The 25,879-nt window shown below is 37.7% G+C and overlaps 1 protein-coding gene across 1 annotated transcript in view; it reads right to left on the bottom strand.

Moving 5' to 3' along the window:
• pappa2 (pappalysin 2) overlaps positions 1 to 25,879 on the bottom strand; it is a 66,363-nt gene that overhangs the window by 28,780 nt on the left and 11,704 nt on the right. Inside the window, exons 3-15 of the mRNA XM_088927323.1 lie at positions 18,944 to 19,092; positions 13,576 to 13,869; positions 12,957 to 13,149; positions 12,306 to 12,427; positions 8,955 to 9,137; positions 8,120 to 8,420; positions 4,867 to 4,995; positions 4,386 to 4,471; positions 3,414 to 3,610; positions 2,293 to 2,412; positions 2,036 to 2,171; positions 1,648 to 1,822; positions 577 to 739 (exon numbers count right to left, since the gene is read on the bottom strand). Coding sequence (XP_088783449.1) covers positions 577 to 739; positions 1,648 to 1,822; positions 2,036 to 2,171; positions 2,293 to 2,412; positions 3,414 to 3,610; positions 4,386 to 4,471; positions 4,867 to 4,995; positions 8,120 to 8,420; positions 8,955 to 9,137; positions 12,306 to 12,427; positions 12,957 to 13,149; positions 13,576 to 13,869; positions 18,944 to 19,092 — 2,248 coding nt within the window. The remainder of the gene's footprint in view (positions 1 to 576; positions 740 to 1,647; positions 1,823 to 2,035; positions 2,172 to 2,292; positions 2,413 to 3,413; positions 3,611 to 4,385; positions 4,472 to 4,866; positions 4,996 to 8,119; positions 8,421 to 8,954; positions 9,138 to 12,305; positions 12,428 to 12,956; positions 13,150 to 13,575; positions 13,870 to 18,943; positions 19,093 to 25,879) is intronic.

Here is a 25,879-nt window from a genome sequence, read left to right as displayed (position 1 = left end):
GCTTAAGGAGCGATAATTCCATTTTAAATTATAATTGCTTGCATTTATATGGTGCTTTATGCATGAAAAGGGATCCATTTCATTACCTGCTGAAGTGCAGCATCCATCTGGGTGATATGAGGCAGCCATTATGCACCAGCAGCCCAGACAAGGTGCAGGAGTACAATACTCCATTAGCAGTTGAATTACAGGGGGAACTTTAGGAAGATGAGATTGTTCAAACCCATAGTAGAATTCAGCCAGACATCAGGGTTAACACACCTACTGTTATGAACAGTGCCAGGGGATTTTTAATAAACAAGCAGCCAGGACATACAGTAGGTTTAACATCTCACCCACAGGACAGCACTTCCTACAGTACAGTGTAATTTTGGTGTTGGCAATTCTAATCCAGATGGAAAAGTGCCACCTACTCGTCCACCAACACTACCTAGAGCTAATTACTTTAACTCCTGATTCCAGATATTTGAACAATACAAAGGTCTCATGATGCTACATCATCCCGGATGCCAACTTTTTCCATTTTATTGTCTATTACCTTCACTTTACTAGGAGCACAGACTTGATTACTCTCACCTCTTTTGGACGGAGCCCCTTCCCACTCAGCACACTCAGGGAGAAGCCTTGGTGACATGTGACAGTGCACCTGGGGTGACCTGGCTCAGAGGTGCAGGCGACAGCGGCATGTTCTATCTCTGGGGGGCTGCAGGTGTTGGCAGTGCAAGGTTTCCGCGCACATCTGCACCAAACAGAGGGGCCTGTCAGAAACGGTTACAATCACCCGGCAGAGATACACCTTTGGGCTGCATTGATGTTTCTTGTTTTTAGATAGACAGGGATGCTTGCAGTTTCAGTGAAAAACTATTGGAAACCATTGGAAGTGAAGGCTTAAACCAAAGGTTTTCTATACTTGGTTAGCCTGTCCCTGCACATGATCATTCTTTGTAGCATTAATACTGATGTTTCATTCATGATCCGACAAAAATCAATTTGTTTTCTACATAAATCAAGAAGACGCCCAACATGGTTGACATGAACTAGTTGTCTATGACTAGTATACAAGCACTTAACAGAATAGCAACTGCATAATGTTGTCAGTTATTATCTTCTTCAGTAATAAATGCCTAATTTATGCCCGTAAGGATTTCTGCTAAGGCATATACAGTATTAAGCATTTAGAACTCACAAACAACCACTAATTACTTATTTTTACAATAATAAATAACGAATAACATGCATTATAATCCAGAAATAAAATAAGGCATTACCAATTATTTTAACTCCTAAGAATTTACCTTTGCTCTGATACACAGAGCAAGAAACTCCATTCGTTTATAAAAAGCTACCTGAACCTGTGGAGATTAAGTTACCCCGTTAGATAGAGGACAGTTGTTACCATAATTACATTATTCCATTCAAACTTTTCATAATAAAACATCTTATAAAGTTACTTTTCCACCCATCATCTAAGGTATGACCCACAGTGTGTGAAGAATATGCATGTAAAGAAGTGGACTTTTACGATTTTGCTCTGCTAAGCAGGGGGAACTGACACGTGTCCTGTTTGAAAACCTGAATAATAAAACACAGAGCTGATTAAGCGAGTACATCTCTGCTTCCTGACTGAAGACCCCACCCTCAGCGCACCCGTTCAGGGCGAAGGCGCTGAAATGACAGGAGGTCCTCAGAGCGACGGCCATGACAGCGACCAGCGGTGAGGAAAACTCGAAGAAGACAGCCGACGTGCGGAAAAATGGAAGGCTCAGGTTGTGAGTCACATTGACGACAAGGGGGTTCCGCTGGCACGAGAGCTCATAAGAACCTGGAGAAGAAATTAAGTAGATTTGTTTATAAATATTCAATAAACCCCAAATTAAAAGTGGTCTATTGATCAATTAAATCAGCTAAGATGAAATAAATCCCAGAAAGTCTTTCATTTTTTCCCCCCCAACACGTTTCCCCACTCTCTGAAAACATATTACTGACAGGTTATTATACACTTAAAGCTATATGCAAAGAGAAAGAAAAATAATACCTAGAGAATGGTTTTTGCCACTTGTATCACTCAATTGGATAGACACGGTTTTCCTGTAATGGTATCCCAGCCAGGCTCCATCAGAAGCCAGGTAAATAATAATTGAAGCTGCCACCCCAGGACGAGAAAATCCCACCTAAACAAAACCGTGGAACATGTTATTAATGCACCAGAACAATACAGTAGTGTAAGTGTGCCAATATACAAATGCAAATGCATTCATTCCTACATCATTTGTCAGTAAATGGAGGCCATACCTTCAACCATACTGGCTGTTCCTCGTCATAGTCAGAGTAGCTCTCCTTGATGGCAGTACAGGGAAACCAGGAATAATGTGAGAGGCTGTCACTTACATCCAGGAATTGAGATTTGCACACCTAGAAGCAGACATCCAAGCAATTATAATCTGTATAGTGATTTAACTCCACCAGGGTATGAAATATTTGTCCTATTTAACGGGCCTATCCAGGTAAGGAATCTTTTTTCCACATTTTGGGGAATTTCAAGATATGACCCTGACGTTTTGTACACAGGTGTATTCGTCTTTGTCAAATATTCTAACTAAGGATATTCCTTGTTTAAATTCATTTGTCAAATGATAACTTCAATCTCAGCCTCTTGTAGGAGGATGGTAGGAGACCAACCATCAGGATCTCAAGGATCCTGATGGTTTGTCTCAGTGCAGCTAAAAAGATGTTGGCATTTCACTCTGAGTCGCCATGTTTCCCTCCCAAAGGATCATGGGATCCTGTCTTACCATCATATTAACTACATGGAACCTTCTACCACTTGGATAATTGGTACCTTGTGGAGGGGAATCTGAAGTGATATGATCAATTTGCTTGCTGCAATGACAATGCCTCTGTCATCACTGGCTGAATTCATTTTAGTGGTGCTTTGATTGACAATCTTTTTTGTTGGATGGGGATGGGAATTCTGGAGGATGGGGGGGGGGGGGGTGTTCTCTTTTTGAAAAACTAATACTACTAAAAATTAGTTTTGGACCTTTAAAGGTATTGATAGCGCTCTCTATGGTATATGCCTAAGACAGCCTAGTTAAACTAGAAAATAATGAAATTACAACATAAAAATAGAATTAATATAAAGTCATGCTAACAGTCATATTTTCATCAGAAACCTATATCTCCATATGAATATTTGTTCATGAGCACTCATGTGGAAATCAATAGAACTGACTGAAATGAACATTTATTCAAGTCAAAACTTCAAGACAATCAAGAGTTATTGTCTAGGGCAATAAGTACAGTACCTACAGTACATATCTGTGACTAGCAAGTCTTCTAAGTAACTCACCGTGGTGCACAGTAATGTAAATGTTTGTGTAACGGGGATGGCTGCCTCGTTATTATTCCAGTACCTGAGTGAGAGAGGGTTCTCCTGTAACAGCAAGCACTGGGCATTTAGTATCATGTTGGTGAGATGCATGTGCTTCAGATGCCCACTGGTCATTATAGCCGTGCGGGGTGAAGAAACCACAGTCCTGCACACTGGAGCCTCTCTCAAACTCTTCACAAATACCATCGCCATCAAACACATAACACAGGCTTGGCTCTCCTGCAGGACAAAGCAGAAAATGTTCCTCTAATGTTACTTCACATGACGTTGTTGCTATATCACTTAGACATTTGGCGTGTTCAGCCCTGTAACAGGAATTAGAATTACTGAAACAAAGCTGAACGTCACTTATGTTTTTAATTACCAGCAGCTTTGCATGAAAGATGAAGTAATTTGCATTTAAGCTACGCTGGTCTAAGTTAATTAGGGAGTTAAACATGTTTGATTTTTCTATTGTGCTGTGTGGGTTGAGTGGGGGGATTGTTATAATTGTCCTTCTCATAGTCATTTATGGTTGATCAAAACAACTCCACTTTTGGGGATTTGATACGAGTCCATGTTTATGTTTTCAAATTAACTGGTTGGGAATTCTTGAAATTATCAAGCTATTTGGGTTAAATAACCAAATGATGTGATAAGGAGAAATTGCAAACCAAAAATGGTGTACATTTGTAAAAATGAGAGTAAGTAGAAAACAAGAAGGAAAAAAAATCAGCTTTTCACGACGAAAAGGCAGAAAACCATTTTTCATTAATGAAAATGTCTGAACAAATTATATCATACATTTAAATGTGATTACATAATGCATTTAAATGTGATCTCCTCATGTTAAATCTATTGACAGGCCTCCCCTGAACTGAAATGGAAAAATGCACTGTTAAGAAAAACAAAATTCTGTTAATAATGCAGATCCAATGAACTGATTATAAACCAAAGCCTGGAAACCAATTCCTTATTTCAAAGAAAAATCAGGTTCTTTTCCTTTGCAACTTACCATCACAATTGAATCCTGGCTCCATTTGACATTTCTTAGAGCATCCATCACCATCAATAAGATTGCCATCATCACACTCTTCTTTGCTGTAGAGGGTGAGGAGGAAAATACACAAACAACATTCACTTGCTCCCATTTAGAATAAGTCAGAGTGACTTCACCGCATAGCACACAAGGAGGATAAAGTATTCACATTTACAGCATGTTGAGGGGAAAGTAGTAAAAACTTGTGCAAGGAAGTGATATAAAAATTAACAAGGCAAGATGTCAAAACATATGAACTATGTGCAGTCTTCATCTTACAGTAGCCATAGCTCAGACTACTGGCTCATTTACAATCATTTTACAGTGCAACCAGGAATAACTTATGTATAATGTTTTCTGTTTACAGATGTGTGGTAGGCAAATAGGTAGCAAAAGAACATTTGATTTTGAAACAGAATCTGATAAAAGATGTTGAATTCAGCTGTTCCTACAGTACCTGTCCACCAGGCCATTTCCACAATAGGGAGAGCCATGGATGTAGACTAGAGCTGGGGAATTTTCACTTAGAAGTCCTTCCATGGCTACTTGAACCCAGTACTTATACAGCTCTCCCCAGATCACATCCCTGTAAGGCATAACACAATGGCGATTTCAAACTCCATAACATATTTGTTATCAGATCACATTGGTGACATTTTGAATTGAGTTAATTGAATTCCAAGTGAATTACTGTACATTAAGTCTTGTAAGTAAATGTGAAACCGAGTACTTCTGAAGAGTATTAAAATAAAATCTTTAATCCTTCTTCAGTAACATGTTAAGGACTTACAGCTGTTCATGTTCGTAATTTCTACATGGCAGGAGTCTTTCTTGTTGAAAGCTGAGGGTATTTGTTTCTAGCTTCATCCTCTTTGCAACAGACACAATAGAACACACTGAAAGAAAAGTACGCTAGCTACAGTGCTATGTGGGTTTCAGAAAAGGTCAGAGCAAGGAGTTCCTTCTGTGCCTTTTCAGGAGATGACCTAATCATTTCAGACTACCTGGGAAGATTACAGGCACAGTGCCCTGGTCATTGATCTGTTTTGTCTACTGACAACTATAAAAAGAGTATGTCCTTGACATTCCCAACATTGTTTGGTTGCCTTTGTCTCCTGCCACCAATAAAAGACGTCTAAGAGGATGTAAGTCTCTTCTCTTCAGAGTCTCAGATAACCTCTACATACAGTACAAATTGCCTTCATTAATTATGAAGTAGGGTTTCTTCTCACAACCATGAGAGATTCCGGCAAAAACAAATGGGTGTTCCACTGTGGCTAGCCTTTCAGGTCAGAAATTAGATCTGTTAATTATTACTGCATCTTGTTAAAGAGGATGCGAGACAGAGCAAAGATATTTCCAAGAGGTTTTGATAAGAGGATGAAAACATCTTCCTTTCCTGGCGTTTTTATTCTATGCAAAAAAATTTTTTGGAAAAAATACTATTGCAAATTGAAATGAAGGCATGGAAAATCTAAAATATATTGTGAATAATCTAGAAAGGAAAGCTAAACATCGTTATTTTCTTGCTGCAGTAAACAACAGATAAAAACACACATTTACGGTATATGTATATATGTCATTTTTCTTAGCACTGCTCAACAGATATACAGTACTTTCAGGGAATGTTACTGACATTTAGTCCAGCCGTTGGAATTTATCAAGCCAGTTTAAGCCCTGTTTTACTGACAAGTGTTAACATGTTGCAAACACATTTAATTTCTATAATGACCTCATGGTGGCAGTGCTGCTTCACATTTACAATATTTAACCTTTTTCAATCCTTTTGTCTCTGTGACAGTCTTCCTTGCAAACACACTATAATCAACACAGAATGTTTATTTGTTTCCTTCAAAAATTCAAGACAGCTCCAACAAGCCTGGAGTGTTTATTGTTTTCAGTGGTATAACATTTGGTTTATATTCCAATACTGATTTTTTTTACATAGTTTAATTCTCCAAGGTTCTTACAGCTTTTTATACTTACACAATAGAAAACGAAATCAATCTACTAGTGTTGTTAGCATTTATGGATCTATTTTTTATCCTGAGTTGGCAATTATTTTTACATTTTATACCACCCCAATCTGGAATCAATAGTTATTAATCAGCTTGACTCATCAGGGGTACTGCATGTTCTCCTGTGATATGTCCACTGCTCATCCACTTATATCTGACACAAGAGGCTGATGTTTCATTAATGAGATCTAGCAATGAGATGTATCAATTTAAGGCACATTCTGTTTCTTACTGACAGCATTTGAAGTGCTCAGGCTTCTAGCCATACCAAGCAGAAGCTGTACAGGTCGATTAAGCTCGCCCAACTCTGATGGTACAATACCTAGCCAATTGCAAGTGGCTGCTTGGGGAATCTGGATTATAAATGGCACAGCTTACACATAAGACAGAGATCTCTGGACTATATGTCTCAGTCTGTGCTTCAACCTTTACTGGTTCAGCAATTGTTCTACGTTTTTTTCCAATAGATAATATTTCTATATTTTTACTTAATATATTTGATAAATCCCTTTTTGGATAACTTAGGGCTGTTCAGTCCTAGTCTTGGAGGGCCAGTGGGTTTGCACATTTTCATTTCAGCTCAGGTCTTAATGAGCTAAACTGCCTGGTTAATTGCTTAACTTGTCCAACTCAACTGCTTTTTCCAGCTACTCAGGTGTGCAGATTTTCTCAGCCTTAAAGACACCCTGAATACCTGCAGACACACTGGTCATCCATGAGAAAAATGCAAAAATAAGAATTACGCACTGACAAGGGTATGCAAGGTTGTTGGTATTACAATAAAATGAGCCAGTATTTCAGAACAATACCATACCCGACCACTGGAAAGAATCAAGTTCAGCTAAAGTCTTAAAAATGTTCTGCAGTGTTTGATCTCAGTCAAAGCCTTAAATCTTCTATGATGTAAATGTAAATTCCTCTGAAGAATATGAACACATTCCCCTTGGGATTTCAAAATGAACCTGCTTTGGGTTACTGTAAGTGTCCTCCAAATGGCTGCAGCAGTTTCCCTGTATGTAGTAGACAAAACTATTAAATGTAAGATAGAAGGCTTACATTGAGGAATACACTCCTTGCATGTTCTTTGTGTGGAAATGTAATTTTTGTGTGTGCTTGAACGTAATTCTGTTTAAGGCTTGGCAGTCGCTGAAAGTGATAAACACCAGCTAATGCGGCCAACTTTTTGGCGTGAGAGCAGGAAAACTCAAATTTAACAACCTCAACATTTAGAGGGTGGCATGCACTCATTTTGGTTCAGATGGAAAATTTTGTAGTTCCTGGATTTAATACAATAATAAGAAGAATATCTCTCTGGTAAATTAGACCTCTCTGGTTAAATAAGTGATTAAATAGTCCACTAGGGTGGTATTTACGATAATAATGAATTTAAAATGGTACAATATTTTGATACTGTGACATTCGTATGACCTATTGAATAAGGAGACCTATAGACAGATATTACCTTATCACATCCATTTAATGAACATACAAATATTTACAATTGAGAGAAGGCCATTCTAGAATGGAACTGTTTTTAGTAGCTAATTGATCTGAGAATTTCATCCAGTCATAATGCAGTCTTTCTACTTTCAGGTAACAAACTATCTATATAGCATGCTAAACCAAATAAAATATGCCTGAAATCAGAGCAATGTTTCAAGCCATTATTGAGTGAGGGCTCCATTCACTTACGTGTCAGTAAACTTGCGTGATGGTTGTCTCACTGGACCTTTAGGAAAAGCTGGGTCTCTAAATATCTGATAGTGGAGTGGATAACACTTGGAGCATAAGGTGTTCTTAGGCCTGGATGTCAGGAGAGCAGCATCAATCTCCATCTTCTCATCAAAGGTATAGATCTTCACCCCTGAAATCTTTTTCTGGGTGTTGAGGCGTAGGGTGAGTGGTATATCACAGAATGTGTGCTGGGGACCCATGTGGATGGACTCAGCATACTCTGTGAGGATCTCAATGTTGGAAATGGCTCTGGTAGAGTCTGCAGAAAAAAACACAAGCTTGACCATCAGTCCATCATGCAGACATGCATTGGTGACGCCTAGACAATAAAGCGAAGGTTAGGTGTATAAGTGCATTTACAAACTGAGTTACATCACATTTTTAATGGATGGGATCAGAAATTATTTCATCTGTATTCATAATTTATGAGAACAATCTGTTCAAAGCGGTTCAGCATGCAGAAATTCAGGAAAAAAATTGAATGATGCCACAGCACTCACAGATAAATTGAACTTGGAAACAATGTTTAATTCCTTCAATAAAGACAGGCATCGGTATACTGGAAACACACCAAACAGTTTAAGGTCCACTGTATTGACAAGTATTTTAACGGGCTCTTAGCATTCTTTACTGATGCTTAATGTATTAGCTTTTTATGATTTACAGTAAGCTACAGTATAATATTGACTACTTACCATCAATAAAGCTTATCATGAATGAGAGTTAAGGGGTGAAATAGTTGTGTAAAGAAAAGGGAACTAAATACAATTAAGAAGTAATTAGAGAATGCGACCTGTGGATATATAGGTGATCCACACTGTGAGGCTCTCAGGGATGACAGGGTAGAGAAAATGGAGCTCCAGAACACATCCTTCAGTCTGAGGACAAGGGGCTGTCATGTTGGCATCATACAGGTGAAGCTCAGGGCTCCAGGCCTGAAGGCTGGGCTCACATGGCTGGTAAACATCAGGAGGACCTACAGCATGTACACAAAGCAATAGACAGGGGCTCTCTTGAGCTATTGGTGTACCCCACCTGCACCTACTGCACATGGAGATATCCATATTCGCTCTCATTTTGTATCAGAAACAATACACTTGACCATTATTGGCTGTCTGGACCTGCCTGTTTCTCCATTCACATTCTAATTAAATTAGATTGTGTTTCCCTCTTGTCTGTGATTGCCTGGCAGGTCTTGAAACTCAGGCAAAAAAGGGCAAAAGAAAAAAGCGTTTGAAGTGTCTTGTATTTCAGTAAAGTAAACTAAATTTTGCACGGCCATGACGACTTTTGATTTCAACGGTACAGTCTTTCTGGTTAAGATATGCTCTCTGCTAAAGTATTATAATTCACATACTAAAATTGTTTTTAATTCACATACTAAAATCGTTTTGTCATTGGCATTGACTGTAAACCGAGACAATCTAAAACACAGTCTGGGAAGTAGGCGCTTACTGAGAAATCAACATTTTGAACTGTATAGCCATTCCACAGGTCTGTCTGAAACAGGCAGAGACAATTGTGCTCAAAAAGGGGCAGGGCAGAAGTGACAAAATAATTTACGTTCCAAGTGGTAATCTGCAGTCTGGGACAAAAGAAGCATGCTGTGCTCTCTACGGAACAGTGAGACTCTAGGAGGATCCCGCAGAAATCAGCATTCCTTAATGCTCACACATCTGCTTCTAAGCATGGGTAAAGTCACGATGCGCTTATGTGCCTTAATGTACAGATTTGTCCGGAATAAACAATTCAATGTCAAGCAAAACACACACACACACAAAAACAAATTGGTGAGATAAACACTCATTATCTGAGCTGTCAATTATTCTATCAGTTGTGACTTCCTGTTTTCTATTTTGATGGAAGATTTTGATTTGGAAATCAAGCTGTCTCAGCCTTCCCATTGTAGCCAGCTTTGCCTGCAATTTCAGATACATCTACTCAGACTTAAAAACACATCAAAAATGTTATTGTGCCAAAGATCGCGTATAAGGAGCTGTGCAATAACATTACAATCTGCAGGTGTGAGTGAGGTGTGATGATTCCTATTCATGCAATATGTTCACAGATGCATCTATTACTTCTCCAGCTATAATCATGCATGCATTTTTCTAACACATAATTAGACAATGTAGGTAGCTGTGAAAATTGTTCATTCATTTCTTTCTTAGTATTATTCATTTTTGTTACTCTTTTTTAAAATAGCTGCTATGATTCTTGTTTTTCTGTCATATCATTTGTTAACACTATAATCACGACCACATTTCAGTAACTGGAGCCATCCCGTAATTTTGCTACAAACAATGTTTTTTTTTTCTCTTTTTCCCACACGTTGGAAGAGAAGGATTTCCATGTATTACGTTCACTTTGAAACTGTTTTTAAAAAAATGTTTGATATGCGTCAATTTAAGGTACTGCCCAGCCCAGCTTCACAGCATCCTGATTAAGATAATCAGTTACATCTGTTACATGAAGAATAATGTTTCAGTGAAATACTGGGTACACATTGATTTTTTAATGACAGCTGGATCTTGGACCTCTACTAGCATTACTAAACTATGGAACTATTTTGAGCACCTTGGTTTTAAACAGCACAAACAAGACGTTTTAAGGCAATTATTCCTTTTATGATTTATTTCTTTATACATTGTTTCCAGGCTTCCATAATCTTGCACGCACCTACTGTAGCTGACAGGAGAAAATTGAATCTTCCTCTATTATGAGACACTTTTTAGTGCCGGCATCTGGCCAATGGATAGGTCCAGTGCTTTGTATCGTTGCTAATCAAAACTGAAAGTTTGGTTGTCGTTGTTGTTGTTATTGAGAAATGAGGAATAAATTAATATATTTAACATATTGCACAACTCCAAGAAAACACTTGGCAACATATAGCTTAAACTTAAAAAGAATGTATTAAACCAACATGTTGGAAGGCACTTTAAAGAGCAACAAAAAAAGAGTAAAGGAATCCCTTCCATCTAAGTATGCATTTTCATTGCAATGCAATCCTGTATGTATGTGACAACATTCTTACAAGGTTTTTATTTACTTAGAAGTTGTGTTTTTATCAGTAATATTTCAGTAAAAAAAAAAAACTCCAGAATCTCCAGTTTCACTACGGTTTGTCTCTTTGGCAGACGTAAAATCAGCACTTTATGCTGCATTTGTTGTTTGTTTTGTTAATGGATGGATCCCAGCAACAACAGAACAAGATGGGAGAACAGAGGAAACAATCCATGATCAAATCTGAAACACAGGAAATCTGCAACAAGTTTGTAAGAGTTTACATAAATGTTTATTTGGATGGGTTTTTTTCCAATTAAAATTGCTGATTTATGGCGTCACTGACTGCAAGCCCTTATTGTAGCCCAGTGTTCTTGGGTAGAAGTGAGTACATACAGCAGAGCTAGACAATGAGTACACACAGCTCGTGAAGGTATCAACACCCACACGGGTTGCAGGGTCTTCAGGCACAGTGAATTTAGGATCCTAGATAAGGTAATACATTTTACTGTCACTGTTTTTGAAAGTGACAAACACCCTTGTGCTCTATAATGGACTGGCGTCAGGGTGTGTCCCACCTTGTGCCAGTTGTTTGCCGAGATAGACTCAAGGTCTCCTATGACCCTGAATTGGATGAAGCTGTTAGAAAATGGATGGATAAAATACCCTTGTTTCAGCACCTGTAAAAATGATATACTGCATACATGTATGCACCATGTCACTGTAGCCTACCTAGAGCAACTGGATTTGTATCTCTTGGAAGTATAAAAGGTGAACATTGTATGTGCTGCTAAAATGCTTTTTGTATGTGTATTCTGTGTTTAAAGTCTTCAGTTAAAGCAAAACAGAAAGGTAAAGCTTTATAATAGGAAAACAGAAATGATTAAGTCCATTATGGCTCTTCCCATAAACAAACTCAGAAACTATTTTCCATGCACAACGTTACACGTTGATACTATTTGTGTTTCATCACAAATCATTTTGATGAATAAAAATTCAGAATCCATACACATTTCCATTATCGTGAGAAAATGATTCATGATCGGTATTAAAAAACTATGTCCTAAGCATTTATTTTTCTCAACAACACCGGTAAGTGATTTGACTGGGGAATAAAATTGAAAGATCTACTGTAACTGACCAACAGCCTCTTCAGGAGTCCAGTAACCAGAGGAATCACAGACACGGGGGGAGGTTGCCCTGTGGGCATACTGGTGGAAGGATCCATCTTCCTCACAGTCTCCACAGTTGGTTCTGCCCTCTCTAAGAAACACAGAAGAATTCTAATCACAAGACAGATCAAAGTCTGTACTCTATTACATAGGGAGATGTAATAAAGAGAAGCTTTGGGGAAGTAAGCGAAATGTTAATTCAGTGTATACAGTTGCTATTGTGAAATGTTTACATACACATATCATTTACATTCTTTTATGATTGTTTTCTGAATGTGTCAATTCACTTAAATACTGTTGAAACTGCATTTTTGATGTAGCTTAAAAGCTGCATTTCAAAATATAATTCTAAAGTAAACACACTAATCTACCACAAGACTGATGATATTTTATAGCAATCTATTTGATGCAATTAAACTCAGACTTTCAGAGATCCTTTTATTTTAAGGAAAGTAATGAGGCAATTGGTAATATAGAAGGGATTAAAACATCACAGCCACAACATCATGGGCCATTAAGAGAAGCTGTCTTGCATTTACTGTACAGCTGCATTATTAACAAACAGTGACTCCAGTTTGGCAATTGATATTGCCAAACGACTGTGAAGTGAAGTCTTATACCTATGGTGTAGCATCCCGTTCACAGGAGGCAACCAATGAATGGACACAGAATCTGGACTCTGACCAACCACCATGGGTGCAAGGGGCACAGGAGAGGGCTTTTTGCCATCAACCCAGTTCTGATACACCAAGTCCACATAACAATGCATCCGGGCAACCTGGTTAGGAGTAAAACTGTTGGTGCAGTTGTCATCTGAAACAAAGAGAAAGGTTGACAGATCTAAATCATTATACAGTACCTAGAGTTATAGCTCTCCTATGATGTGGATCACATTAAGAAATCATTTGAAAATGTAACTGGTTTTAAGATGTTGAAATTTTGAAGGTCAGTCTCCAAACAAACAGCAATCTCTATACAGAGATATAGCGATATAGAGATATAGAGATTGCCTGCAGCAATCTCTATAGATTTGGGTTACCAAAATTCATTCCAGCTCCAAATGCTTTTACTTCAAGGCAAGTAAATGGCTCGAAAATGAGCTGAAAAGCAAAATAAAGAATGCTGAGCGCACTGAAGAGAAAATCAGATGTTTCATGGATTGCTTTAGCATTTCAGGTTGCTGTTATGGACAAATCATAGTCACACAATAAATAGAAAATAGTGCTTGACAGCAGTTACCTGTGTAACTCATGTAGTTATTGAATGGTGTTCCCTCAAAGACAGATAGGCCACAAGTATCATTGACAAGATCTGGGTCACGGCAGGATTTAAATTTTGGTGTGGGTGCCGTATCGGCACATAAGTCTCCTGTTTCCATTGAGGGTGTGATCTCCCGGCAGGGGTCATCACAGGACTCACACTCACTGACCCCTTTGAAAACATGATAAAGTCCTAAGATGTGTCCCATTTCATGAATCATGGTATTGTTGTGCCCAACAGTGCCAAAGTAGGATGGATTGAGCACCATTCCCCCTGAAAGCATGAAAAAACATATTCAAATCCTTCGGAAAAAAGAGCAGAGCTTGTTAAAAATTAACATTAGAAGATATACTGTAAGTTATACGCATGTGTCAAATAAGATATGACTAACATTTTAATTAACTCGGTTAAAGCAGAAAATACTGGGTATAGCTCAGGAAGTCAGAAAGTTAGAAAAGGGCTGAACAGCACTGAAAATTTATGGAGAATTAAGTTATGGAAAATAAGTTATTCAGAATGAATATACTGTTAAGTACATTGCAGCCCTACCCATATGGAAATCACCTGAAGTTTTCTGTAGAAATGTCCCATATCTGTGAAGAGACCCTATTTGTATAAGTATCTTGACAGAAATGGATTGAAAAGAGCACAGTAAATTATGTTGAATGCTGTGTATTGTATATTTTAACACTCCTATTCAGTACAGTAAACTCAAAATGAAACACTAAATGTGTTTCAGGTCCCTTTCCTTCCTATTCCACACACATGCTTGCATGAGTCTTGTAAAAATGCGTCCAACTTTTAATAAAATCTCTCAGAACTCATTATTACCAAGTGGAAGTGGGTTTACCTCTCTTGGTATGCTTGTAAAAGCTAGGGAAATTATGCATAATCCCTAAAAGAAGCAAATATGTTAATAATATTTCTTCTTTTTTTCCTTAGTAGGACTCTATTAAATAGGCTATAAAATGCAAAGCCAAAAACAACAGGCGTGTATTTAGGATATGTTTTTTTCGCTCTACCATTAGAAGAAAGATTTTTAACATGATCTGTATTTGAGAAAGAAGAAACCAAATGATTTGTAGTAGCAGAGTAGTAACTACCGAACTTTTAAAATTCTGCAAATCTGAAGATTTGTCATCCTCTTTCTTCTACCTCTCCAGCAAACTTTGCATTTGCAAAACTGTTCAGATGTCAGGAAGAATTCAGAATTATTTGAAGAACACAGCTTTACAAACCTAGATAGTCTTACAAGCAATAGCAAAAGAAGAGTAAATGATGAAGTAAGGCATCTTAGAGATAATGGAAAATGTTTAAATAATAAAAGCGAATATATTAAATTAATATGTCATTAGGTGTCTACTGAGGAAGAAATTGATAACATGTTTCAGGTTCAGCAGAGGGAAAGTTCTAAATTAAACAGTATAAGAGCATAAGTTGATAACAGTGTTACAAGTATTAAAAGCACTTAAAATAAATCTCAGGGACCTAGAGGTATTGTATCAAAAGTAATTATGTAAAAAAGAATTGTTATTCACAGAGTATTAACAAAACTCTTCCAACATTTATTTATTAAGACTGGGATAATTTCTAAACTGGAAAATCCCAAACATTGCAACCATCTGTAAAACGGCTGACAAAAACCGAACTAAGTAAACACCAATAAGTCTTACTTCTAATATATAAGGTATATAATAATTAGAAGTAAGATAGAGAAACATCATTGTGGCAATAGGAATCCATGGAACAGTTAGCTTTAGATGATCAGATGATTTAGAAATGGTCATGGTTTACTAACATTTTAGGGTTCTTTGAACAAGCAACAGTAAGGGACATCAACAGGGCACACTGACATGGTATATTCAGCATATAAGAAGTCATATGATGTTTCTTATCAGAGATAAATTATTAAATTACTGGCTGTGATGCAAGATTTTAGATTGAGAATTGGCTAATGGTTCAAATAATGATTCAAATTGGTGGAGTTCCACAGGTATCTATATTAGGACCATGGCTCTTCTAAATTTTTACTTATCTAGATCCTGATATGGTTAATAAACTTGTCATATTCACAGCTGTACCGAAAGAGAAGGATTAGAAAACACTGTAGGGATGGAAAACGTGCTCTGGCATTTGTGAAACCTTAAACATTCCCCTTTCTGGAGAAAAGACCCAAATCTGGTCAATTTTCCCTCATTATTGTTTAACATTTTTAGATCTTATAATATAACCAGTTGGTTAAATAAAATTCTAAATTACGTTTTGCTAATCTACCCAGAAGATTCTGTTTAACCAGAAATGGTGCTCAACGGGAGTTAGGTTTACTGTTGCTTTCCTCTCCTAATCTAGAGCCCCTTCCTACCCAGGTTCCTTCTGTCTAAATCATGATGGGATTCCTATTGGCCTCAGGCCACCACTCCCACCCAAGAACCTCTATCTTCTATCTCGCATCCTAGATTGAAGAACTAGAACTAAGGAAGAACTAGAACTCCTAACCATGGAGTATGTATCGGGGAGACCTAACTGTGCTCTTCCCTACCTCATCTTCCCTTCCATAACCCTGGAGCAAACCATCTTCTCAGAGAGTGCTCTCCAGGTGGCTAGACATAAACACAGGGAGATCTAAACGTGCTGCTTTCCTCTCCTGGCCAACCATCATTTGTAATTTTGCTCATGTTTTGTTCTTATTTTCTTTACTTGACCTGCTGGAGTCCTATGGGTTTTCCCGCCTATTCAAGAGCGATGTTCACTCCTCTTTGGTGGATAACACTTCTACTGCCAGGAACCGGGAGATGCCATCATCCCACCGCTACCACTATATACAGTATACCAGGTGCAAGCATCATGGCTACCTGCCACCTGTCACTCATCGTCCAAATCTCATGGCTTCCCAGCTACGCAAATTTCATGTGGCATTTAAGCTGACTTGCAGCTGGAATTTTCTTCCATGATCTCAGTACTTCACTACATGGAAGACTGCTTCCTATGTGGAAGACTGATCAACCATAATATAAACAAAGATTTTGCTCTAACTTGGAGTCTCCTTTAAACCATTGGCAGAGAGTGTGAATTGTGCCTTTAACCTTAAAGCCACTCTCTTAAATCACCTAAACCAACAATACCCACTCAGGTTGACAGCTGCTTCATTACAGAATGTCATAAATAGATCAAAAGAGGTTTATTTTTTAAACTAAAAATCAGCAGCTACAGTATTAAAGTATTAAATAATGCTGATGCAAGCCCTAAAATTATTTGCATACTTCAATATAATTTATGCTGAATAAAAGAACATAATTTATTGTCCAATTTAAATATGTACATCACTCAATTATTCTGTTTTTTTTGCCATGGTCTGTGAACACACCATGAATTGAATTTTGATGTCATAACAAGCTACAGTCATATCATAGAAATTGTTAGAAGAGAAAACTTATATTTGATCTCTTCAGTATTACAAATTAATTTGGGCAACTGCAGGAACCCAGTGTAAGGAATGCTCTATTTTATGACAGAGCATCAAGACAGTGATGTTCTGGGTTCTAATTCTTTGGGTGTGACAATGAAACAAAAGCATGTGACAATATTTTCATTTTGTTATAATAGACAGGTGCAATATAGCATGTATAGGATTCAGATGCCTTTGGAATTACAACATGAAACTGCTGTTTAACTGTTCAGCAAAAGCATAGTAATAACATGAACAATAAACTACTAGTATTAATTTTAAAATGGTTCATTAATTTTAAAATGGGTTCAGGTGAAGAACACCTGAATTAACAAAAGAACACCTGAAGAAGGCTCCACAGTCGAAACATTGTGTTTTCTCTCTTCTCCTTTCAGCATGGAATAAACCTATTACTTGTTCCTTAATTTTAAAATTTACACTATACTTGGATTCACAAATGCTTATAAACAATGGCATTTTCTATACCCGAAAGATTACCAACTACAAGTAAAGTCTTCCCTTGTACTTTTGAACTGAGAGGGAATAGAAACATTCAATGCAAGCTCTCACAGAGATCAGAATAATTGAGCAACAACTGAGGCATTTAGAGAGTGGAGACCTAGAGAGTAGGGAAACCTGATGCAGTAGAGGATACCCTACAGGGGTTTCAGGCCTTTATAAAGGAGCTGGACCAGAGAGAAGTCTGAGCTTTAATGAGCACTAAAACACAGCACCAGTTAAAATAACAAAATAAAAGCAGGAGACCTGGCAAATGTGTGTATATGGCAACAAGGCTAATCCCTTTTTTATAGATTGAAGAGTCCTAGGGCTTGAGGAGACATTGTGATGAAAAATACATGCATGCTGAAAGTGTTTCCTGTTATACTTTATCCAAGTTTTCTGCTCATTATGTTCACAGTGGATATTAAGGCAAATTGAATAAAAACCACTGCCCACCAAGGTTCACAGCCACTGAAGCAGAACAAACAACTGACGTAGAGACTTAAATGTCCTCATCTAACACTACCACACATACACATATGCATACTGTATTAGATTACAGTTTCTAAACATTTGAGGGATTTAGGCACTGGACCTCATTCATAAAGATTTAGTAAGTGTGCGCAAAAGTCACCTGTAAGCAGTATTACATTAGATGTCTGTAAGCAGGTTTATATTAACAAAAGGATGTGCCCTTAATGTAGACTTGTGCAATAGGAGTCATTAAATATGATCAGCACAAAATCAAAAATGTCTAAGTAAACTGTATGTGAACCTTAATCATAGGTCATATAAGAAAATATTCCATATAAGATGGTACTGTATATCTGAACACAAAAGGCAACTAAACTACACTGTGTTTAACATAATGTGTTGATATTAAGAACATATGGGGACATGTAGGAAGATGGTTTATGAATCCTCAGTTACCAATAATTGAGAATATTTATCCAGTTGTCAAGGTCATGTGCGAATATGAGCTGTTCCTATTTAAGTTAAGAGAATGCAACATTTAGGAGAAAAACTGTTTTTTCCTTAGGTTGGGCTTCAGCAATCCAGTAATAAAATAATATGTTCTGTAAAAATATCTTACCTATTTTGATTTAAAAACTGAAAAAAAAATAATTGTACAATTAAAATCATAGCTGTCTTTTTCAAATAGTACTATTTAAAGACTCTGAACCAAAGACTCTGGTCCAGAGGTTTCGAAACTGGATCATATTGCCCAGAAAGGTGAAGGTGGCAAACTTTGATTTTTACTTGAGTTTCCAAGATAATTAAAACAATACGGAGAATGACAGCCTCAGCAAGGAAGTAGACTGTCATCAAGTTCAAATCAGAGACATGAGACCATATCACATTTGGTCACAGTGTGTGAATGTAGAAGCAGACATTTCTTACCCTGGTGACTGAGTGCTTCCTTTGCCCAGGGCCATGTGGCAGCTCCTGCCAGTTCCTCTCGGACTGAGTTACTTGCAAAAAACACATTGAGATACTCTGAGCTGCTCAGCTGTGAAATATCCTTTAATTCCTTCACACTCATATAAGCCCTGGGAAAAAGAAAAAAAAAGGAAGAGTTTTACCATTAATCATGATCATCAAATACATTGTTTCTGAATATTGCCTTCTAGCTAGCACAGTGATAAACTAGGTGGCAAGTTAAGCCAATATAGAACATGCATGTACTGTATTTGTATGCAAACTAAAATTGAAAATATGATTTTGAAAAGCCTGCTTACCTTAGTTTGAACAAAAGACACTGGATTGAACAAAAGGGCATCTAGTCTGCTAATCAATTAATTGAGTGCACTCCAAAGCCAAGTTATAGACTCTTGCAAGGTCTCAGCTTTAGTACAATTATATCTGAAATGATATCTTTGCTCTGTACTGAATTTTTAAATGCAATTATTCCACCTTAAATTTAACAAAACCAAAAGAACATAATAATATCTACATATGTGGTGCATCAAAAGAAATATATAATTTAGACTGGCAACAAATTCACTGTCATTTTTATTATCAGGAAGATAACAATCTTCCTTGGAACAGGTGCACTGACGTTTTATTGAACAGACATAACAAAGATAAATTGTTTGTTTGGAGTCTGAATATATTACCAGAGCATCTTTGCCATCTTTTCAATTTTTGTATTCTTCACAGTTCTCTTCCAGATTCAAGATTCATACACCAATAAAGTGTGGAATTTCTATCTTGAGGGATGTTGATTTGTCACACTATTACTCTGTCTTCTTATTCTGATTTATGTCTTGTTTGTCTTGTAGAAACCAAATCTGAACACACTTATGTTGCTAAGTCACTGAACGAAAATGTGGAGCACAGGAGTATCTTTATCTAGTGTTTGTAATACCATGGTATGGTTTGACACCTTTTAGGGACCTGTGTATTGACGTGTTTTGCAGCCACTAAGCTATTTCTGCATGACTCAGGTATTAATTTAAACTTTGTGAAGATATCATGTCCTGACTGTCATTAGAGATCTTGGGGAATTCCTGCTGAGCCCTTGATTTTGGTTTTCTTCTTGAGGCCTATTTTCAAATTTTCTTTCAGCTCTTAGTTAATTGGGATAGTGTCATTGGTATTATCTACATTAATTAGTGAGTTTCAGAATCTCCTCCATTAGGGTGTGTTATCTGAAATGTGACCAACTGGATTTCAGCAGAAGGATGTTACAACCTGTTAGACCAGCAAGAGCTCACAATGCACAGTTGCCATGGGGGATAGGAATATTCCCATGAGGAATCACCATCATCCGGGTGCTCAACGAATGCAGTTCAGGCCACTGTTTGGGCAGCTCCTCCCTCTACCACTCAGGCACCCATTCAATCATTCATCCCATGGGTATTTAATCCTGAAGTTCCATAGAAGGTGGCTCATTCAGCTACAAGTTGCAGTACTGACATCAGAACAATCACCACTGGATGTGCTGGAAGTCTCTCTATGGATCGCTAACCAAAACTGGTCTACACTGTAGCCATCAAACTCATTTTCAACCCTAGTTGGCAGCCAGCCAGCCGTTACCCCAGTCAGTAGCCAGCCTCTGCTGCGACAACATCAGCTGCTGCCCCTGTTGACAGTCGGCTTCAGCTTCAACTACAACCGTCTCTGTGGTCCACCTTTACCTTACAGCCAGTTCCTGAAGCAATCCGCTGTGGTCTGTTCAATTTTACCAGGCCACTGTAGTTCCTTTGGCTTCACAGCCTGTCAAGGCTCTTACAGCTGGCTGGCATTCTGCCCGTCTGGCTGCTGTGATCTCGAGACCTTCATCAGTCTGCAATGGTCTTTTCAGTGTCCCTAGACTGCTACGAGTCGGCAGCCAACCCCTGCTGCCACTTCTTCGGTACTCTAGTCCTCTGCACTCAGGCTGCCAGTCCCCGCGCCGGCCTGCTGTGGTCTCCGCAGGATCACAGTCTGGCACGGCTTCAGCAGCACCACCGGTCAGCTGTCAATATCTCCGAGACGCCCTGTGGCAACCTCTATGGCTCTGTTGCTCAACAACACACCAGCAGCCAGTCTGAGCTCTAGTTAAACTGAGACCTCAACAGCTCACCAGTCCAAGAAAAGTCGGCAGCCCATCACTGCTGTGACTGCTTCAGCTCTGCCAGATCGAGTATGGTTGACGAGTGACGGCTGTGGTGACTGTCACGGTCACTTCCAGTCCATTGCCACCGTGGCGATTCCATCTACCACTCAATAGGTCATCCCCTCAGCCTTTGGCCTTCTCCGGTGAGCTCAGTCTTCAAAATGTGGATAATTTCGGGAACATCCAAATTTCCCCGAGTCCAAGCATTTGGAATCCAACCTAAACCTCGCTGTAAAGCCACGGCACAACAAAGGATAACCATCTTCATTTGCTCTCTTCATTTCTTCAAAAGGGTGTTTTTGAAACCCAAGTGCAGAAAAACATCTAAACAAGACTGTAGATTAGCTAGAGGCATTAATTAGCACTGGGTGATTAAGGCTCAGTTGTATCTTGCAGACACAGGGGTCTCTCATGACCTGCACCGAGAATAACTGGCACGATTTAGTAATTATGATGTTGATTATTATTCATAATAATGTTGTAGCGCCCTCATCAGGCATTAATGGGGCACCGAGCAAACGAGCAGTGGAGCTGATGATGTCATCCCAAGGAGAGAATGCTGGGATAGATGGGAAGTTATCTGGGATAGTTGGGAACTATCAGAGACAATGCTAACTCTTGGGACAGGGGGAAGGACAGGTGTTTGTGTACATGATATGCATGTGTCCCATGTTTCCCCATCCGCTGTGATCTTAGGGTTCCATTCTGACCTTCATGGGCTCTGTCAGTTGGAACCCCCTACCTTTACTCTGTGCCATAATTGGCTTTCTTCTTACTGGCTGATAGCAGACCTTTTAAGGATACTGAAACTATGATGTTCTATTTAATGAGAGAACACTTCCTTTCCCACTCTTTGCTGTGTTTATTGCCCACCCTACACTATTACTGTTATTAATAATTAGAATATTATATTTTCGTTGCATTCTGTTGAGTCAATGTCTTTTTTTTTCAGTTTTGATTACATATGTTGGCATATTTGACGAAGAAGAATAAAAAACAATGATATTTTAAGAAAACTTAACAAGGATGATGTCAAGGCATTTTCTGTTGTGTTTTTGTTGCTTATAAAAAACAAGCATTCGTGTTTTTTCTGGCCTGATTTTCTCACTTCTAGGAAACAAGGAAAGATGCTCAAATGGCAGACAATTTTAGTGTTGACAGCTCTGCACAAAAGTGAATTTGACAGGGAGGCACAGAAGGGGAAATGGTGAGCATTAATTTGTCTTGTTAGCAAGGAGTCCAATTCAGGGAAGTAAATCTTTGGGGAAAATGCACAAGGATAAGCACTGGACAGTAGTCTAATATCCAGAAATCCAATACATCTGTAAAAAAAAACTCATATCAAGATTTGTAAAAGCAGCTAGGAAGCAAAATATTTTTGGTGAAAACTGTAATGAGATGAAAGGCAAATTAGTCACCCCCATGTTTTTGTTACAAAAAGGGATTTCAATGGGTTTGGCCCTCGGATGAAAAATTACTTTCCCTCAACATGGGTGTCTAATGTTCAGAAAGTGTGTTGATATAATCAGCTTTTGTTACTTATTTGAAAGACGGAATAATTGGAAACTGAGGGCCCCTGAATAACATGCCAAAGGTTCTAGCCCATTAGTTTAACCACCTGCTGTTTCTTGGAGAGTTTCCATCTTTGTACTGACCATACCTAGTCCATCTTGACTTTGGAGATTGAACAAACAAATATTCAGCCAATCGACATCAACATTTCAATACTTTTCAATAAATCTTTTGGATTGGTATATAAGCCATCTAATGGTTGAGATAAATAAAATTATATATATATAATTATGAAATGTTAAAGGAATTTTCTTTTAATATTTGTAGTTTTTTTAAAGGACAAAAGTTACGTATTGTGTTTCAATTTTTTTTTGTAAACTATCCAGTAATGAAGACGCCAAGACTGAATCATATAAATTCACACATAATTAAGACAAGTAAGATTAGAATGACTTTAGCTAAAAATGGTGCCTGTCTGATCAACAATCAGCCAACACATGCCAATACATTAGGTCATTCATGTCAGGACAGCCATGCTAGGAAAGAGAAATGGGTAAACAATGCCTTTGTGGAATGCATAAAAAAGAACAGCAGTCGTTTTAACATTCAGTTTGAAAAACGTTGTAATTCACATTCATCTGTGGCCTGTCAGTAGTTTTCCACTGATCTGTGGGGTGCCTAAAGCTTCATTTTTCTGTTGACTGCTGCATGTGGTGAGTACATTGCAAAAATAATGTCTTCTGTTCATGTTCCAGTCAACTAAAAAGGGACATGACAAAATCCCTATCTGAACTGGATTTTGAACTTTGATTTTTAAGACCCTTAAATGACCTAACTCCCAAAACGTCACACAACCAATATTCCAAGTAATCTTATTTTACTGCTGCACATAAACTCTTAGTAAAATGACAAATAAAATACTCACAGCTATATGGACACATATGTAATTAATGCAGTTTCACTGATTTGCTTACATCTTCAAGCTAACAAGCCACATTCATAACTAGCTTCATCTAATCTTTTTTATAGCCCAAGGTTTCAAATGAGCTGCCAGAAGCCAAGACAAATAATGCAGACCCAACATTTTTCCCCTGGCTCAAGAAAACAGTATTTCTGAATAAATAATTTTCAACCTGAAAGACTTTAAATAAATAAATGTTTTTCTTGCATGGCTGCCCTGGATGTTAGTGGTAAACTACCAGACAGGTTATTTTTCAAGCTTGTCACCCCTTTTGAGGCCTACTAGTAAATTTTAGGCTTTAACATGAAGCACCTTTTTTTAAAGAATGGAAAGTAAGAATAATAATTGGTCTGATCATGAATTAAAAAAATTTAGTTATCACATTTAATCCTCTCTAACACTTCATGTTACATTTGGCACTGACTGGTCCTTCTGAGGAGCATTGTAAAACACTCCATTCCACAGCATAATTGTTCTTTCCTGTAAAAACCCAAGGTATGTGAACCGCACTTTTTAGTTAGAAATAATAATGTAGTACGAATACCCTTGAAAGACAATGAACACGTCAATGTATACACCTACTGTATAAACTGATCTTATAGCTGCATTACGTCACAGAATTCAAAGTAACATGCATCACTGAATAAAATAAAAACAAGAATGAAAAATCAGACAAGGTTAGAAAAACTCCATGGAAGTCACCTCTTACCGTAAATACATTAAAACTGTACAGTACTAAAATTCTATATATATTCATTTGGAGTATCACTCATTTTTTACAATAAAGATGCTTTTTGCAAGATCTGACTAACTTTTTGACCATCACTGTGACTAAAAATGAGACAATGTTTAAAATAAACTTAATTCCAAAATGAAAACCATGACAAGAATTTGATCTCCAAAACTGAGAAATAAATAAACGTCCACAGATAAAGATCCTAGAAGATTGGTGTGTGTCTTTCAGTGTCACTGCCAGACTGGAATCTCTTTTTGCCATTAATCATTGAAATTAATTAAAGTAATTTAAAGTAATTGAGCATCCAAACCAAAGAATACTAAATTCAGGTTGATTTTTTGAAAGCTGTAATTTTATTATTGTATTTGTATAACAAAATAAACTGAAAAAAAATTATCACATCTTCCTTACCTACAATGACTGAAAAAAAAAATCATTGTTTCAGGCTATAGCCCTTAATCCTACATTTTGGTGTTTTGGTGCCAAAATCTGACCTCTTACTTCTGGAAATGTCCTCTTTGCTGGGGATTACTGCTTTAACAATATTTTGCAATAGATCATTTAAGGATTCCAGCCTCAGATATCTGAGCAAATTAGATCAGAAGTGAAATAGTAGAAATAGTGGATTCCTTTTCCCAGGCAGGACAAGCAACAACAGCAAAAAGTCTGAAAAAATGCCATTTAAATGTCATTTTTGTACTAATTTTCCTTCACCTTTGGACCTAGTTGTGATTGGTTCTCTTGCTGACGCAGGCAAGAGAACAGTGAAGATCTGTTCTTCTGAAGATACATTCTTTGGAGCTCTAGCAATTGACAGAACAGGTCTTACTGAATGTTCATGGTATGCATTCCTCCTAATTAGCACATCAGCTTTAATAAACTAGAGGGGTCAAGTGAAATTCAGCTATGCAGTACTTAAAAGAGTTCTTTAAGTTTTGCCTTATTTGATTATAGGCTGTATATTCAAATGGAACCAAAATAAAGGAAATGTATCTCTGAATTTTCTAGCTGATTGCCAGGAATGAATACCTTCATCCTGGCATGTGCCTCAGCCCCCCTCCCCCCTCTCCCCTCGTGGGGCCTGGCTCTTGAGCTGCTGTTGTACTCTTCAAAGGATTAATGCAAGGCAGCCCTGAGCAAAACAACAGCCATGTGGCCAAGTGTTTTCGGACTCCTGTCCAAATGTATCACTGGGGCCCAATTCATCTCAGCGGGAATCCTTTGAGACAGATACAGAACTTGGTGCTCCAATTTAAAAAAAAAACTATGCCACTCGCTTTACAATGACAGTCTCACGACAATAAACAAAAACAAAACGAGAGGTAATGACAATGTATGAGTTGACCTTACCTCTACAACTCTCTATTTTTTGTTTTCATTTTTAGTACAGTGTATAAAACTAATAAGAAATAAATTAACTTCATATTACTTAAAAATTGTTGTAATTTGTTGTAAGATTATACTGTATACGAAAAAAGAAAGATATAGATAGGGACCCTTTCATCTATGGGCTTGTCATTTCAATTA

Source organism: Atractosteus spatula, chromosome 11 (assembly GCF_055471065.1).
Source record: "Atractosteus spatula isolate fAtrSpa1 chromosome 11, fAtrSpa1.hap1, whole genome shotgun sequence".
Lineage (NCBI taxonomy): Eukaryota > Metazoa > Chordata > Actinopteri > Semionotiformes > Lepisosteidae > Atractosteus > Atractosteus spatula.
Note: the sequence above shows the minus strand (reverse complement) of the source record. Positions and strands in the feature narration are given on the sequence as shown.